At 39.4% G+C, this 17,481-nt stretch overlaps 1 protein-coding gene across 9 annotated transcripts in view; it reads left to right on the top strand.

Moving 5' to 3' along the window:
• Nucleotides 1-17,481, top strand: part of LHFPL2 (LHFPL tetraspan subfamily member 2) — a 139,449-nt gene that overhangs the window by 48,520 nt on the left and 73,448 nt on the right. For 3 of the 9 annotated variants that reach the window (XR_014577129.1, XR_014577130.1, XR_014577131.1), the window contains exon 1: nt 671-8,946. The exons of 4 other annotated variants lie outside the window; for them this stretch is intronic. Coding sequence is in view for 1 of the 5 variants with exons in the window: in XM_083819030.1 (XP_083675156.1) it covers nt 1,746-1,915 (170 nt within the window). In the remaining 4 variants the exon portion in view is untranslated. Of the gene's footprint in view, nt 1-670; nt 8,947-17,481 lie in introns of those variants that run through there. 2 more of the 9 variants (XM_083819030.1, XM_083819032.1) reach the window with 2 other exon arrangements.

Below are 17,481 nucleotides of genomic sequence, written 5' to 3'. Positions count from 1 at the left end.
TTTATTTAAGCTTTGTACAAACAAATACCTAATGAAGAGCTATATATTGTAAAAGAGGAAAACATGTAGTGGGCTGTGGGTCAAGGCACCATCTTTCTTTTCCAGGATGTTTTGTTGTCACATTAATAGTAGATATATATTATTAATTGATTGGAAAGCCAGCTATTTAGTTAAATATTTGACTTGTCTTTTCTCATGGTATGCTTTAGACAGGTGTGTTACAGCATGTCTCTGTGTTACTGTTAGTACTATACAGAACAGCTGAGGGAACTGAATGAGGCAGCGTGTTGTATACCTGGACATGTGGCAAAGCATTGGTGGAAGCATATTGCTTCCAGAGCATTAGTCTGAGTCAGCAAGTTGGCGATGCTCTCTTGCTCTTTAAACTAGTAAGAGGTTGTCAAATCCAATTCCTTCGTCTGCTGTGTTCTGTGGAAAATCATTTCTTTCTGCTAATATACAACTTCATAGGTCAAAAATAATTTGTGCAATTCAAAGCAGTGTGTTTGGGTGCTAATACGGGTATTTAGCTTAATCCTCTTGTTTCCTTGATTACTTGATCCTCTTCAGCATTATCTGAGTTCCTGCTTACCTGAATGATCTTTGCCAGCGTGGATCCACAGTCCTTGACAGCTGTATTTCTGGATGATTCTAAAATGTTATGGTAAGGGTATGATTGATTTCAGCCATGTCTTTCTTGAATGATAAGGTATAGTTACTGCTGTAACTATGGGTTTTGGGTAAGTCTCTTAAACGCTCCAGCACTCTGATGTCTGATAAAGATATATTACTATATTGACAGCAAACAGGTGATGTGGGGTTTTGTACTGCTTAAGTCCCTTCGATGCGTTGAACATGACAAGCTGGAATTGTGCAGTACCCGTGCACAAGTAAAATTACAGGTCGCAAGCTGATCAAACTTTTAAGTATGGATATTTTACCGATGAGTGAGTACTGGTGAAGGGAATGGCTCTGCTATTGTACTTTCTGAGCTACAGGAAGATTTGAAACTCCAATGCATGTGTTAACCTAACTCAACATCTGCAAAGACAGGTAGCATTGATGGAGAATTTAAACAGAATGCATAATTGCCAGAAATTGTGTGTGTTGTATAAACAGGGAAAATAATATTTGACTCTTTCACTCACTTGTTCTTAGCTTTTTATTTTCTTTAAAAACTTCTTTGTCTTTATTTTTTTCTTTCAAGAGAAAAAAAATAAAAGGAGAGAAAGAGAAGCATCTTTTGATGCTTTCCTTATGTGCCTTGAAGGCTAAATAAGTTAGTGTGACAAATATTTAAATCAGTGCATTTATGATAGTATTGTCACTGGCAGTACTGACAGGCTGCTTTAGCTGATTAGTGCATAATGCATATTAGAGGTGTAATGTCTTTTTCATGTGCCGGAGCCAGCGTTCATCTTACTTTCTAGGTAACCTGACATTTCCATTTACTTCAAGGCAGGTACAGAGAATTTAAAAAAAAAAAAAAAAAAAAAAAGCCCTTTTGCTATTCCTGTGCTTTCTGTTTCCTGGCAAGCTGTCAGAACATTTTTTGTCTCCTGTCCCTGACAGGGTGAGCTACCTCGCAGTCTCTTGGAGAATTTCCTAACTACGGGCCTTTTGAGACACGTTAGGGGAGAACTTGGCAGGAAAGAGACAGTTCTGACTGAAATTGAGAGCTAACAGGGGATTTCCATTAGTACAATAGCCTCTCATTATAGCAGAAACTGCCTCAGACCGGAACAATGGAGACACCAGCTTCCTGCGCTTTCCCAGCAGAGTGGCCGAAGGCGATACCCGAGCAGGCCCCCATTTCCCGAATCTGGCCAAAGGGGTTTACTGAGTTATCCAGAAGTGCATTGTTAAACATCTGTTTAAACAGTCTGTTTTATTACCCCTTAAAATGCTTCTCAAGGTAAGCAATAAGGCTACTGGCGTAGGTTATTTTTTTGCTCTACTAACGTTATTTTGTTTTATTTTTGGAAGATGTTTGACCCACTGATTCCCCTTAAGCAACAAATTACTGATTTCATTCTGTCTAGATGGCCAGGAGTAACCCTTACTAAAGTCCAGTTTCCCATCATTTTCCTTCCTCGTTCTCTCCAGGGACCTCAGCATACTGTTTAAGCCTCTGATTAATTTATCTTGCTTTTTCACTGATTTTAATAGCTTACCGTACTCATGTAAGACCTAGGAGGTTGCTAAGCCAAAGTCAGTATTATCCTTCTTTTGTCTGAATCTTCAGAGAGTCTTTGGGATGTAAGGAGGAGACTCTCTAGAGGACTGGAGAAGAGCAAATGTAGAACTAGACTCCATACCTCTTTTCTTTTTCTTTTTTTTTTTTTTTAATGTGATTGGCAAAAAGAAGGGAATTGTAAGCCAGTCAGTAAAATCTTTAGAGGAGGGGAAATTATAAGCCAGTGAGCGAAACCTTAATCCCTGCACATTTTTTAACAAGTTATTAAACAGTTGCTTTATAAGCACCTCTGGGAGACTAAAATTTATAAGTAGCCAGCATAGATTTATCAAAAACAAACGGTGTCAGACAATTTTAATTTCCTTCCTTGGCAGTGTAGCTGGCTTTGTAGATTAAAAGTTCAGTAGATGGATGAGATATCTTGACTTTATTTTTTTCGTGCAGTGACTGCATGTGATATTCTTTGTGCTATCTCATACCTAATCCCCAGAAAATGGCTAGGGAACTCCACATGAAGTCACTCTGATAGTTGAGTCTCCAAGTATAGTATTGATGGATTACTGACAGCTAAGAGGGCATTTCAGATAGGTCAGTGTGTTTTCTGTTTGGTGGTCTGTATTTTATTTAGGCACTTGACTAGTAGAATACACAGAATGTATTTGTTGATAACAGCAAGCTAGGATATTGCATTAGCATGGTGAAAATTAAGATTAATTCAGAATGATGACAAAAAATAATTTGCAAGCTGTGATCTCCAAATGAAGTGAATCCAATGATTGCTTATAAGGTGTAGTGAAGGGCAACTCACAAAATAATCTTATTTTCACTAATCCAAAATTCACACATGGTACTATGCCTCCACTGGAATATTTAATGGTGTTCTTACGTGGAAAAGTGTTGTTTGAAACACTTGTTGTCTTGATAATTTGGAGAGAGAGTCTAAAGGCTATCCAAATGCATTCCAAAATCCAACTGCCATTCCAAAAGGTGAGCACAAGTTGGTATGGTTTGCAGAAGTTTTGAAAGAATAGTTGAAACCTAAAATAGTGCAGCCAAAGAAAACCTGGGGTTTATGATTGAATGACAAATAGCACCCAGGATGTTTGAACAGGGAATGTCACATGCAAGAAGGGCAGTAGCTGTTTTTCTCAGCACTGATGAGATCTCATACACAGTATTGTATACAGTTTAGGACTACTAGCTTTCTTCTTTTCCTTTTTTCTTTTTAAAGGACACAAACATCTTGAGAGTGTTTTAAGAAAGCAGCTGTAATAAAGTGCTTTGAAAATATGACCTACAAGAAAAATTTGAAGGAAGTGACTTTGTTTCATCTCACTGAAAAAAAAAAAAAAAAAGGTGGGGTGCAGGCTGTGGGAGACACATCTCATGGGAAGTGAAAGGCTTTGTAGGAGATGATCACTAGTGGGGTCCTCCAAGGCTCCATTTTAGGGCCAGTCCACTTCAATGTTTTTATAAATGATTTGGATGTAGGACTAGAAGGTGTTTTGAGCAAATTTGCTGACAACACCAAACCTGGAGGAGTTGTGGACTCGGATGAGGGTGGAAAGGCCTTGCAGAGAGATCTGGACAGATTGGAGAGCTGGGCGATCACCAACCACATGAAGTTTAACAAAAGCAAGTGCCGGGTCCTGCACCTGGGACGGGGCAACCCCGGCTATACGTACAGACTGGGTGATGAGACGCTGGAGAGCAGCCCTGCAGAGAGGGATCTGGGGGTTGTGGCTGACAGCAAGTTGAATATGAGCCAGCAGTGTGCCCTGGCAGCCAGGAGGGCCAACCGTATCCTGGGGTGCATCAAGCACGGCACTGCTAGTCGGTCGAGGGAAGGGATTGTCCCGCTCTACTCTGCGCTGGTGCGGCCTCACCTCGAGTACTGTGTGCAGTTCTGGGCACCACAGTACAAAAAGGACATGAAACTGCTGGAGAGTGTCCAGAGGAGGGCTTCAAAGATGGTGAAGGGCCTAGAGGGGAAGACGTATGAGGAGCGGCTGAGGTCACTGGGCCTGTTCAGCCTGGAGAAGAGGAGGCTGAGGGGAAACCTCATCGCAGTCTACAGCTTCCTCGTGAGGGGGAGTGAAGGGGCAGGTGCCAACCTATTCTCCGTAATCACCAGTGACAGGACCTGCAGGAACGGTGTCAAGCTGAGGCAGGGGAGGTTCAGGCTGCACATCAGGAAGAGGTTCTTCACCGAGAGGGTGGTCGCACACTGGAACAGGCTCCCCAGGGAAGCAGTCACTGCACCAAGCCTGTCTGAATTTAAGAAGCGATTGGACTGTGCACTTAGTCACATGGTCTGAACTTTTGGGTAGACCTGTGCGGTGCCAGGAGTTGGACTTGATGATCCTTATGGGTCCCTTCCAACTCAGGATATTCTATGATTCTATTCTATTCTATGAGATAACTACTATTTTTTTTCTGCTTTCTCTACTGGAAGATAGTATGACTTGGGATGGGTAATAGAAAGATTAGAACTGTCTAAGGTATACAAGTTTCTGTGGCAGCTGATTGATACCCTGCAGTTATGATGTGGTTTAGCTGTACATATTCTCAGTAACTTCTGTGTGTAAGTTATTTGTTGAATAGATGACTTAAAGATATTGTGAAATAGCCTTTGAAATGAGAGATATCCAGAAACAGGTGAGACACTAAATATTTTTGTGGAGGAACTATCTATATTTGCTTGTATCTCACAGTAAGTATTAGATAAGATGATCTTTTGAAGCCTTTTCTAGTTCCATTTGTTTCTACTAGTATAGGTGCAATTTGATTAAAGGAAAAAAAAAACAAACAAACTGGCTTCTGAAACAAGATCTAGCCCCAGAGGAATGAGTGTTCATTTGGGAAATACGAAGTCAGAGAGCAGTGAGGTGCTCTACTCAGTGGACTTGCTTTTGACCAGAATTCTAGATGAAACTGAAGTGATGTAGATTTTGACAGAAATGTAATGGTTAACTGAAAGACAATTAACATTTAAGACAAGAAGGGAGCAGAAATTTTGGTCTAAATGATTTCTACCCTAAACTGGGTAAGATCAGCGTACTGCACTGGAACACTCCAGAGATGAGATCCACCTGTCCAATCTTGATTTCTGGAAAAGCATTCTGAAAGTGCACTGGTATTTAACCTCTTTGCAGAAAGCAACCTCAGCCTTTAAATCTGGTTGTACCTAATTTGTTTTCCTGTTTGAGAGCTGGCTGTGGATCATGGCTTGTTTCCCAGCAGTGAATAAAATCACAGATATGAAAGAGGTAAAATCATTTTTCTCATTTGTAATTTTTGTTTCTCACAATACTTACACATAACTGTCCAAATCTGTTGTCTTACATTATATCAGGCTGTTTGCAGAAATGGTAATTAATACTTCTTGTGGAGGGGAAGAGGATTGAATGGGAGGGGAATAACACTCTAATGTCTCTGTACATTTTATGCATTATGCCTTCATTTGGCATTTTTTCTAGTATTTCATGAGAACAGAAGAAAAGCCATATTCTGGTCTGACCAACTGTCCATTTAGCTCAATGTTCTCATGTAAGGCAGCCAATAAAGGTGCTTCAGGAGAAAAATGTAAGTGCATTAAGTGTACGTACAGTAGTTCTTTCCCATGGTTGGGTCCCTTAATTAGTGTTTTAGGGACTGCCTTAGCTGAAAGCTGCACACAAGCATGTTTGGTTTAAATAAGCAGTAGAGGGTCTGTCATTTGAGAACTTAGTTCTTTTTTGAGCCCATTTATGCTTTGTGTCTGTCCAGGGTCTTGGTGCAATGATTCGCTAACTTAAGTATTATGGGTTGTGAAGAAAAAACTTTTCCTTGTTTCAGATTTACCACTTCATTGGCTGCCCTCTACTGTGTAGATTGTTTTTTTGTTTTTGTCTTTTAGTGAGAAATGGTTGCTTTTTGACTTCTCCATACATCAGTCATTCTGCCAGCCTCTGTGCTCTTATTCTTGGTGATTTTTCTTCTTTGCTGAAGACTTCAAGTCTGTCTGGCACTGAAAAGTTTGACAGGGCTCCAGTTAGTCTCACAACACTGTGAAAGCACTGCTGGTGGCCAAGGCACTGTATTTTTTTTACTTTTCTACCAGTGAAACTGGGCTAAGATTTCTTCAATTAACCAAGGTTCTGTGAAGTCCTATTAATGCCTATGTGCAATTATTATGAATTACAGATTACACCTATAAATTAAGAAGGAACCAGTGTAATTCTGAAAATGATAACTTTCATGAGTAGAATATTATTTAAGTTCCTCTCTTTGTATGCTGTACATAGTCATTGCGATACACTTGTAATAGCTATATTTGTATGGTTTCTCCTTTTATTTTATACAAAGATTTGAGAACACTGAAGGCAATCTTATTATAGCATCTTACTTTAATAAATACGTTGATAAACAGCTCATGTGTCTGAGAAACAAGATGTTAAGTAAAATTTCAGTTAAATAGGAACAAAATTATTTCAGAATGTAAAAGAACAAACACTTGTTTTTGTTTCCAAAGTAAATCATCCATCTATACCTGGTCATGAATTGGATCTGAATCATGACCCAAATTTGTTGAGCCTGTAAGCAGAATCGTTCCCCAAACCCTGGCAGTCCAATTTTACTTTTTTCTTGCCAGTCAGCCAGCAATATGTGCCTGTCTGCAATTTATCAAACATGGTGTTACTCCCGTTTTGGCTATGCTGTACCCTTTTGGCCTTTCACAGAGGAGTGAGGTTATATGGACCATACAGTAGCGGAAAGGACAGTGTGTGTATAGCTTTGTGGGTTTACAATGTATAGTAGTGCTATGCAGTGTGGAGGATTAGTGAAAAGTGAGTAGAGCTCTGCTAAACATGAAAGTGTTGAATGTGAGGTGGTGGTAGGAAGTCAGCAGTGAGGCTGGTGGGACATGGCCCAAATGAAAATGTCCCAGTCCTGTTCAGTTGTTCATTCCTGTGTTAGGAGGAAACTGTACTCTGTGATATTAAGGAATAACAAGTGTGTTTGGCACATAGCTCTTCCTGCCAATAAGTATCTTTTGTACAGCCTCATTATAAGACACTTCCCTCCATGAGCTGTTAGTTTTCTGGACTGGGGTCTCTAAGTGCTTCTTTCTCTAATTTTTCATTCATATGGTTGATTACAGCCATTGACAGAAAGGCAGACTTGTCAACACTAGCAGAGTACCTTTGTATTTTACAAAAATAGGTGGCCAAATGCAGGAGAGACTATAAAATATGCTGCCAGAAGTCTTGATAAACTGCAAAGGACAAATCTGATAAAAATAAGTTTCATTATTAGCGGAGCTTATGGAACTACTTTAATTAGTTTTCCAAAGCTGAGGAATTCTTTACCATATAAGGGTTTATTTTAGATGCAAGCTATCCATTAGCAGCCAAACACACTGTAAATTTTAATTAAAATAATTCAGACTTCACTCCTCCAAAAGTTGGTGAAATATGTCTCTTTGTTTTGTTTGATTTTTTCCATACATTGTATGGAGAGCATAAGCAGTGAAAAGGATCCAATGGATGGTGTGGTTGTCCTTACTGCCTGCTAGCTTGTGTGGAGAATAAGACACGTGCAGTTTGCAGCTCCACAACAGAAGTTTGCACTAGACCATTTCATTCTCTACTGAATGTTATTTGGAGCTGCATGCCATGCAGAATTTAAAAAGTGGACAAGAAAGTCTGCTGGAAAGCAGAATGAAGACCGGGTCAGCAAGTGAAAGGAGGTGGGCCAATACGTGGCCTGCTATGAGTAACTGAGCCTAAAATTAAGGGGAAATATTTCATGGGTGTTTCCCCTGCATCTTTTTCAGTGTTGCTTTGAGTTACAGAAGTTGAAAGCAAACCACAAGTTTTGGCAAGCAGGCTAATGCTTTCTAGTGGAGTGGTCATAAATGATGACTTAAAACATGGTTTTCAAAGTAGTACAAGCGATTGCACTTGTGCTATTATCTAGTAACTCACAGAGTGTTTAAGTTACGTTGTTACAATTCCTTGGCTCTGTCCTTTGAATTGTTAAATGTCCCTTTTACTTAGAAACCGAGAATTCTGACTGGCAAGGTTTGTAAGCCCAATAGATCAAATTTAGAGTAGCATTAAAACTGTAATTAAACATTTTTAGTCCTTCAAAATTGAATTTTCTGTAGCAGTCAGGAATAGTTTAAAGCTATGCCACTGATACTAGCAGGAACAATTGAATTCAGCAAGAGCTTATCACTTTTAAAAATTTTACTTTGAATATACAACACTTTTGTTGTTATTTAAGGTTAGTTTTTTTCCTTTCATAGCTAAGTGATTTTTATTATAATTTTATATTTGCTTTGCTGTAAAATATCAGTTGAAGAGCACTGGTTTGGGTGTGGAGGGGTTCTTTGTAGCCTTGTTTCTAGGCATTGTTCCAAAGTACACAGCTAAAGTGCTTTATAGGTCTTGTTTAGGGCAGGGCTTTTAATGCAGAGATCACCACTGAGTACTTTTGATACAATTTTGCAAATACTTAGTTCTTGATCTTTATTTCAAACTCAACATTACATTTTAGCGGAGTGTGGCAGTCAAAAACGTGACTGTCCTGTGCTTTAAAGAGGAACAAGGAACTTCTCAATTTTTTTCTGCACGCATGACACTTTGGAGAAGTCTGGCAGCAGGGGGAGAGGAGAGGACAGGAGAATTAATTGTATTAGAAGGCTCAGGAGGTCATCTTGCTGCAAGGAATGTTAAGCAGAGAGCTTCAGCTGGATTATTAGGGTGAGGCTGTACACTGATCTGTTACTCAGTGCCCATGACTGAAGTTTATGATGCATGGTAGATGCCTTTAGGCAGAGAATGAGTAGTCAGCTTTTCATTAATTTGTAACAGAGAGACTGGTGGGAACGTTGTTCCATGCCGTGGAGAGCCTGTAGTGAATTCCTTCAGCGTTAAGAAAGCTAAAAATAATACTCTAGAAAATGTGGGCTTTAGCCAGACCCTTTGTTTTCTGAACATCCATTTGCACAGGGGTTAAAACCTCACTGTGAAAATAAGAAGAGCCAGGAGTACCTTCTCTCATCTCAGTGTAATCTTGAGACCATTAAGCTGTTAGATATATTTTGGAAAAGATTTAAAATCGGTCAGTAATGCTTATATATACAATATGGTTGGAATGATGTGGGGAACTTATCTTTGTGCGATTTACAGATTCTCTAAGAAAACTCATGTTGTTTGTAAGCTCTCTGTATCCTTGTAACTCTTTCTACGCTCCCTTCCTGTGTGTGGATTCAGTGAGGGGCCTGGGGTGGATGATCCAGCTCGTCTGTCTCAATAGATGAGCTGCCGAATCCTGTGGCTTCCAGTAAGCAGAGCTGAGGAAGAACTACACGCTAGATAAAAACCAGTTTTCCTCAGCTACTGTGTGGAGGGGTAAAGTTTCAAGAAATTTTAATTTCCACAGGAAAAGGAACCAAGATAAGAGACCTTGTCACAGCCCTTTGAAAACAGGGGTGGAATGGGTCGTGGAGGAAGATATACCAGTGTGGGGAGAAAACAATGAAGCAACAAACTGCTGAAGGGAGCAGTGGTGATGCTGTAGCTGAAAGTGGCTGGAGGAGGCTGGTGGCAGGGTGAACAGAAAGCTTCTGAAAAGAAGGCACTGAGAGGTGAGCTGGAAATCCTGGTCATGTAGAGATTTCTGATCAGGTCCCCAGGCATTTTGAAGTACGGGGGTGGGGGGGGAAACTGAGGCAGGAAGCTGCCTTTATGGGCCCTTATGGGCTTCAGTATTGGTGTGAAACTAGAACACATTTAAATTATTTTTAAATTCAGCCTTAAAAATGTACGTTTGAGGCATTAAAAAGCTTCAGAGAGTGAAGATGTAGAAATGCTGGATGAAGCTGTGTGGTGTGGGTGTGTTTCAGCAGCATCACATTCCTGAGAAGTAAACTATAAATGGCAAGGATGGTGTTCAGGAAGAAACCTGTCCCTGGTGAATGTTTCACACTTCTCAGCTCAGGAGGGATGTCCATGCTGGAGTCTTTTCCTGAAGATAAATGACAGCACTCTCTTCCCCACCTCCCCCAAAAAAACCTCAAACCAAAACAAAATACAAAATTATTGGAGTAGTAAGATGCTGTCCTGCTCCCTGTGTGACAGCCAAGTTGTTAGGGTGCTTGGCCATGAAGTGAAAACTAGATGTGTTTCTCACTGCGAGGTGGTTCAGGATGTCACAGCTTTCCTGGCCAGAGAGAAGAGCTCAAGTTCTTGGCTCTCAAGAAGAGCGTGGAGATTACCACTGCTCTGGAGACTCTTATTGCGGCCTTAAACAGTAGAACAGGACTTCTTGAAGTCACTGCAGTGGTTGGTTGTGATTGGTTTCAGTGGCCATCGTATTGTTCGTGTGTCTGTGAATCTGGGAAGAAAGAAAATGAAAATACTCACCGTTAGGTTAAACTGCACAACTTGTAAAACGAGCTATATGCACACTAGAATGTTCAGCCAGATGGTTTTTTGTGGTGTGCAAGTCTATGAATAAAGGTCCTGTCACTCACTTGGGTGAGGGTCTGGCAAACATAATTCCTTATATATTTTTTTTTTTAATATGCAGAAATAAGAAAGATGCATTTATCAGAAAAAATCCTTCCATAAAATTCAGACAGGAAACAAATGGAAATCCCATTAGTATTGTGTTGAACCAGGAAAATACTCTTAATTTACAGATATCCTTTTGACTGAATACAGGAATGCATTTCTTTTTGTAAAATGGGGTGGAATAGTTGAATTTTAAAGCTGTTTGGGGCAATGTAAACATCTTACTTATCCCAAATGCTTAAGTGAAGGAAGTGTGCCCTTCATGCTTTCCCTTAGGAGTTAATGCTTTGCATTAAGTGGTAGTAATTTGCACAACCTATAAATAAAATAAGTAATGTAAACTATAAGGGACTAAAGGTATTTTTTCTTTCCTTCTCTTTTAAGGAGTGCCCTTCATCTCTTTGCTTTGCATAGCTGCATTAGGAAAGAGAGCTGTATTCAACTATATTCAAAAGCACTAGAAGGAATTTCTTGTTTTCTTACTCCTGAGCCTTAAATATGTGTTCCTTTAATATTATTATTTATGTTAATGATGACTTTAGAGACATACTCGATCAATTCATAAATAGGGTACTGAAAGTTGCCATGAAAGCTTTTTGTTTTGCTTTGTTTTTGTTCTGTAGGAATATTGAAATGTATTTTGGTCTTATTGTTGGCCTCACAGCTTTCCTGCACAGGTCTCTTTTTTTTTTTAATGTTTCATCTTAGAGTATTAAGCACACTTAGCATTCTGTCTTTTATAATGAGCTTTTTAAAAATGTAGACAAAAACATTAAATTTCTTTTATATAAGCATTAACAAAATTGGAAATTAGAGAAAGATGGTTGCTCCTTTATTATCCTCAAGAGTTATTAAAACATTCTTCCACCTCCATTCTTTTTTGCATTTTAGTTTTATTATTAATTTATTTTTTTCACTTCAGATCATCTGTGTTACAAATGGAAAAAAAATATCCCTCTGAAGTTATTGTTTAAAAGAAGTTTTGAACAAGGTTGTTCTTCCACATAGGCAGAAGGATGACAGCTGCATCAGTAACAGTCTAAGATTCCCCAAAATTGTTTTCAAGATGCTCTTTGGCTTCTCTTCTTGTCCTTGCAATGTTGGATCACTGCTCAAACATGAAGACTCAGAGTGCCTTCCAGGTGTTGTTCTGTGGCTTCAGAGGATGTGCTTTATGTTCATCTTCAGGCAGTGCCTATCAGACTTCATTTTTTCACTCTTCAGCTTTTCCTTGTCTTGGCATTCATTTCTTTGAACTATAGCATCATAGAATGGTTTGTGTTGGAAGGGACCTTAAAGACCATCTAATTTCAACCCCCCTGCTGTTTTCAGGGACAGCTCCCACCAGATCAGGTTGCTCAAAGCCCTATCCAAGCTGGTCTTGAGCACTTCCAGGGATGGGGAATCCCCAGCTTCTCTGGGCAACCTGTTCCAGTTCCTTCACCACCCTCATAGTAAAAATTTCTTCCTTATATCTAACTTAAACCTACCCTCTTTTAGTTTAAAGCCATTCTCCCTTGTCCTATTACTACGCTCCCTGACAAAAAGTCCCTACCCAGCTTTTCTGCAATACCTTTAGGTATTGGAAAGTTATCATAAGGTCTCCCTGGAGCCTTCTCTTCTCTTGTTGAACAGCCCCAACTCCCTCAGCCTGTCTTCATAGGAGAGGTTTTCCAGCCCCTTGATCATCTTTGTGTCCCTTCTCTGGACTTGATCTAATATGTTCACGTCCTCCTTGTGCTGGGGGCCCCAGAGCTGAACGCAGCACTCTAGCGGGGGTCTCACAAGAGCATTGTAGAGGAGAATTTACAAACTTTAAACAAAACTTTGAAATGTTCTCAGTAAACAAGACTTTGCCTTTCAAACAGTAAGAGCCTGGTGGTGAAATCTTTGGTGAAGTCTTTGACTGAAGAAGCCAGACCTGCAGTAGTAGGGTTCTTGAATGTTAATCATTTAATCATTCTGTGGTAGATAGTTAATAGGATTAGATAAGTTAAAGGTTTAAAGGAACTAAAAGCAATTCACTACTAAGAACTTTGGTGCTGCAAAACTATGTTAAACCTAAAAGACATGATTACTAATTTTAATGAAGAACATGCTTTTTGTAGCATAACATTCAACTTTTGTTTTATATAAATGTAAATTTTCCAGAATCTCCATAAAGCTTCTGATTTTGAAGACGCAGAAAGAGAAGGTTTCAGTTTTCCTTGTTTGTCAGCAGCAGCTGCCTCTGAATTTCATTTTTTTTTTGCTAGCTGATAATTGCAAGCAACACATTTTAACAAGCCAAATGTGATATGCATCTTTATATTACTTGATAGAGACAAAAACAAACAAACAAAAAAACACCAGCTGTGACTAAAGGCTATATGAAGCTAAGTTCCTGGCCTCACAGGTTCTTGATTGTTGATGCATGTAATTTTTAAAATTGTCAAAAAAAATGATTGAGGCAACCAACTATCAGTAAAAAGCTTCTTTGATCAGGCTTTTAAAACTGCCTGTAAATATTTGTGGAGTTTGCATGTAGTGTGATAATGGAAACGTACGTTATTTAAGAAGAAAGTGAGGTTGGTGGTTGGAGAAAATGAAGTAGTGTTCAGCTGATTGATCTTTGATACTAGTAATAATAATAATTAAAAAACGTTTCAGGAGCAAGATGCTTCTAATTGACTTTGCAGGAAGCCATTATGTTAGGCACGAAGCTTTGAGAGCCAAGCTTAATATCAGTATGTGCCACCATCATAAACTGTTTGTCTTTAAGGTTTGCAGCGAGTACTTAGAAATGGGGTGAATAATTTTACTAAGCTTTTAACCTTACAAATAAGCCTGGAAAATGTACAGGGTTTTGATTCTTAGTTATAACAACAACAGCAAAACAAGAAGAGCTTGTTGGGAACTAAATGTCGTGAGATCTTGGGATGTCTGCTGTGTAAAGTCTCTGGAGCTGTTTAAGTTACTTACTTCACCAAAATCCAAATGTAGGCTGGGAATGTTCAGAATTACAGATCTGTGTATTGTCTACCCAGAAGCAGGTTTTCCTTCATGTATCAATGTCAAGAGCCAGATGTTTATTTCCTGAGGGGCTGGACTCAGCCACCACTGGTGGAGTTCAGGCTGTTATCCCAAAGAAAGGGAAATTTAGTCTGCAGAAGCCACACGCAGCTCCTGCTCTGCTGGAGCCAGCAGGGCAGGCAAGCAATTTCTGGATGAGGAGTGTGCGTTTCTGAGCCCCTATGTCTGCCAGAGACTCTTCAGCCATCCCTGCTCTGGCCAGACCACTTGGACTGTTTTCCCAAGTACGATATACCACTGAGGTGTCTTTCTGTGCAGCAGCATCGCTGTGTCTCATCAGTTGGCACTGGTTGCCTTTGATTTGGCTGCTCTGTGGGAAAAGCAGCCACGTCCACATCTAGAACCATGAGAAGGTGCCTAAGGAAGAGGAGTACAGGTGAGGACAAAGTGCTGCATCAAAATCTATATTTAATTTGAATATGCTTGAAAAATCTGTGGAAAAAAGCAAAGAAAACTCAGGGAATGCATTATAAATTAATTGAGTGGACAGTTCTGAATCAATTTGTATCTTACTACGTAGTAGTCAAAATCAGCACATCGTGTTATAGGATGCCATCAGGGTGGGCTCCAAAAGTTCAGTTAAATTTTGTAGCACCTCAAAGGAAGGTACCAGAAACACTGAGGTACTACTACCTATAAAGTAAAGGCAGAGGTCTCCATTCTTTTGTAGGAAATGGCAGGACTCTGGCAGTTTACTCTGAATAAATGTTGTAGATAGATTCCACCATACATCAAAAATATCACTTAGCTTTCCTGGAAAGTAATGGAAAAGTTGACTTCAAACCAGTTTATTGACAGTACCACAGGGGCATTGCAGTTGTGATGGCTTCAGCTGTGACTCAGTGAACGATGTTGCTCCAATATGCAATGTTCAGACACTTGGTTATTTAGACCTTTCTTTCACTTTGAGTATTAAAACACACGTCTGTTCAGCAAGTTAGGTTCTGGGCAGGGGAGTCTCTGTATTCATGGCTTAGGCAGGATGGCAGGACAGAGTTTAAAATCTGATAGCTTGTTTAGTGTCTAAACAGCTTTTGAACAGCAGTGACAAAAGGCTAAAATAAGTAGGATCCAAATGACAGATTAGTCTTGGAGTCTCTACAGCCCTGTCACGTGTGATTTAGGGAAAAGACTCACCTTTTCCTGTTATCTAACTCTGTAAAGATAAGGGCCCATTCTTCCAATGGTGTCTTGCCTCTCAGTTTGTAGGGATGTTCACCAATGAGCTTACGTGACGGAGTGTGGGGGTGCTCTGTGGGTCCACACCACAAGCCCTGGTGGCGGTGGCCTGAGGGCTGTTGGCGCCCCTTCTACCAGGTGTTCTGCCGTAGCCGTGTGTTCATTGTGTATACAGTATTAATAAATGCAGAAGAGAAATCGTAGTTGATGCTTCTACTGTTGCATAAGTAAATTGGACAGAAAAAAATAAATAAACATGTTACGCCTCTTTGAAATGCTTCAAATGGCATGTATAGTAGGTAATACTGTTTTGTTTGTATTGGAAAAGCCAAAATGGTATCTAATTAAGTAAAAGCAAACTGTTTAGATTGCAGGAGTAATAAAAACTTGTTGTAGATATACAGGCTTTTTGAAGTATTTTTAAACTTGAGAACACACTTTATAGAAGTACTGTATCTTGCAATGCGATATGAGAGATTAATTCACAGAACCGCAGACTGGCTGAGGTTGGAAGGGACCTCCGGAGGCCATCTGGTCCAAGCCCTCTGCCGAAGCAGGGACGCCCAGAGTAGGTTGCCTGATGAGAGCAATGTTACAAGTGTCTTGAATACATACCAATAAATTAACAGTAGCTAATACTAGTGTCTGTGGTTCTTTTTTTTTTTTGTGCAATTAGATTTTTAGTTAATCATTAGGAATCTTTCATTAGAATACTTACGAGTTTATTCTACCTAAAAACACTGTTAGCATATCAAGTATTTTTAATAAGACTGTAAATTATTCAGAAGAGAAAAGACAGGGATGTTTACCTGAAACACAATTGTCTGAACTTTTAAAAGTAGCATTTCCTATGGATGACTTGTTATATGTGGACGCTAGAATGTTGTACATGTATGCACAATCCTGAATGTGCTTTTTGCTGGCTGAACTTTGTTTCCAGAAAACTGGAAAGAGCTGCAGAAACTTTAGTGTGTATTCTGGGATATTAGTTTCCTTCCGGAGTGTTCAGTGATTGTGAAATATTTATGTTGCCTATGACTTGTGAAGATGCATACCTTTTGTTAGTGATAGTGAGAACGGCTCTCCTGCTACTTGCAAGCTGTGTTTCTAATGTCCATCCTTAATGTGTGACTATGTGTAAACCAAGGGCTTTGTAATATGATTATTTTCTGATGTGCTTCTGGATTATTGCACATAACTTGTTTCTTGCTTACTTCAGATATTTCTGATGATTCTAAGACTGAGATTTGATAAACCCTGAATCACTGAGATAGTTTTTTGCCCTCGATTCAGAATTTGGAAGATGAAGACGAATTTTAGGATCTCAATAGTAGGTGCCCTGGGAATTAAAAGGACATTTTGTAATATGTAAGACTGGATGTTATATAAGACTTTGTATATAGGAATGGCAGTTCTGTCTGCTTTCTGTGGCTAAAAAAATGCACCGTAGAAGTAAAAGAAATGCCTATATTCTATCTTCTCTTTTTTTCATTTTCTGTCACTTCTTTTCATGTTTGAGAGCTATTGTTTTCTCTTACTTTGAACAGTTACGTGATTGGAATAAACTTCTGATTTCTTACAGAAAAGCTGCAATGTGGCTTTTTTGTTTACTTTAAATAAAATTCACATTTTGCACACTTCTGCCTTTTGTCCTATGTTAATGGAGGACATCTCAAGTTTCAGAAAAAGCGAACGTGCCATTTTGCACAAGCAAGCAATTTAAAAAAGTGGGAGTGGCATTAATCACAAAATTAAATCACAAAATTAGTCCATTCTCAAAAAGCTAAATGCAGAATAACTAGCCTTGCTGATACTTATTATACTGGCTGGGATAATAAAAGTGGAAGTGTGGATGAGCATTTCTTTGACAAATTTATCAGTAAATGTGGTAGGAAAGGGTGTCCTTCTGTGTTATGTATTTGTCTTTTATTTTAGTTATAAAAAAGAGAATGTGTTCAGCTTTGCACATGAACGCTCCTTTGATCTGATTCCTCCTCTGGTTCTTTGTTGTTGCACGGAGTGTTGATGTGAAGTAAGATTTGGTTCCAAGCTGCTTTCCTCTTGTAAAGTGAAAAGCAGAGTCTCTTCATGTTTCTTGGTTCCCCTTTTGTTTTATTGCCAGCTTAATTTTCTGTTCCGTTGCTTGGTGTTCATCCTTACTTTTTTCACAGGAGGCATTAAATAGGTGCTGTGATCTTTTTAAGAAGGCATAAAGCCATTCTGATTGGGATTTCTCTTCTGTCTCAGTATGTTAAAATCAGTTCAGTGGTTGCATGTTACAGTGCTCTCCCTCTGCTCTCCTCCCGCTGGAAATGAGTGGATTAATCTAGTTCCAAATTGCTGCATGGAAACCCTTTGCTCTAAGTCAAAAGAAGTCGGTGCAAGTCTGTGAATCGTTTTATGAAAATACTGGCTAGAGTTTCAGGCTTCAAGTCCCTGCTGATGCATTAAATTCTTCTTGGTATTGGC

This window comes from Anser anser (assembly GCF_964211835.1).
Source record: "Anser anser genome assembly, chromosome: Z".
In the NCBI taxonomy this organism is placed as follows: domain Eukaryota; kingdom Metazoa; phylum Chordata; class Aves; order Anseriformes; family Anatidae; genus Anser; species Anser anser.
This window is presented reverse-complemented; position numbering and strand designations above follow the sequence as displayed.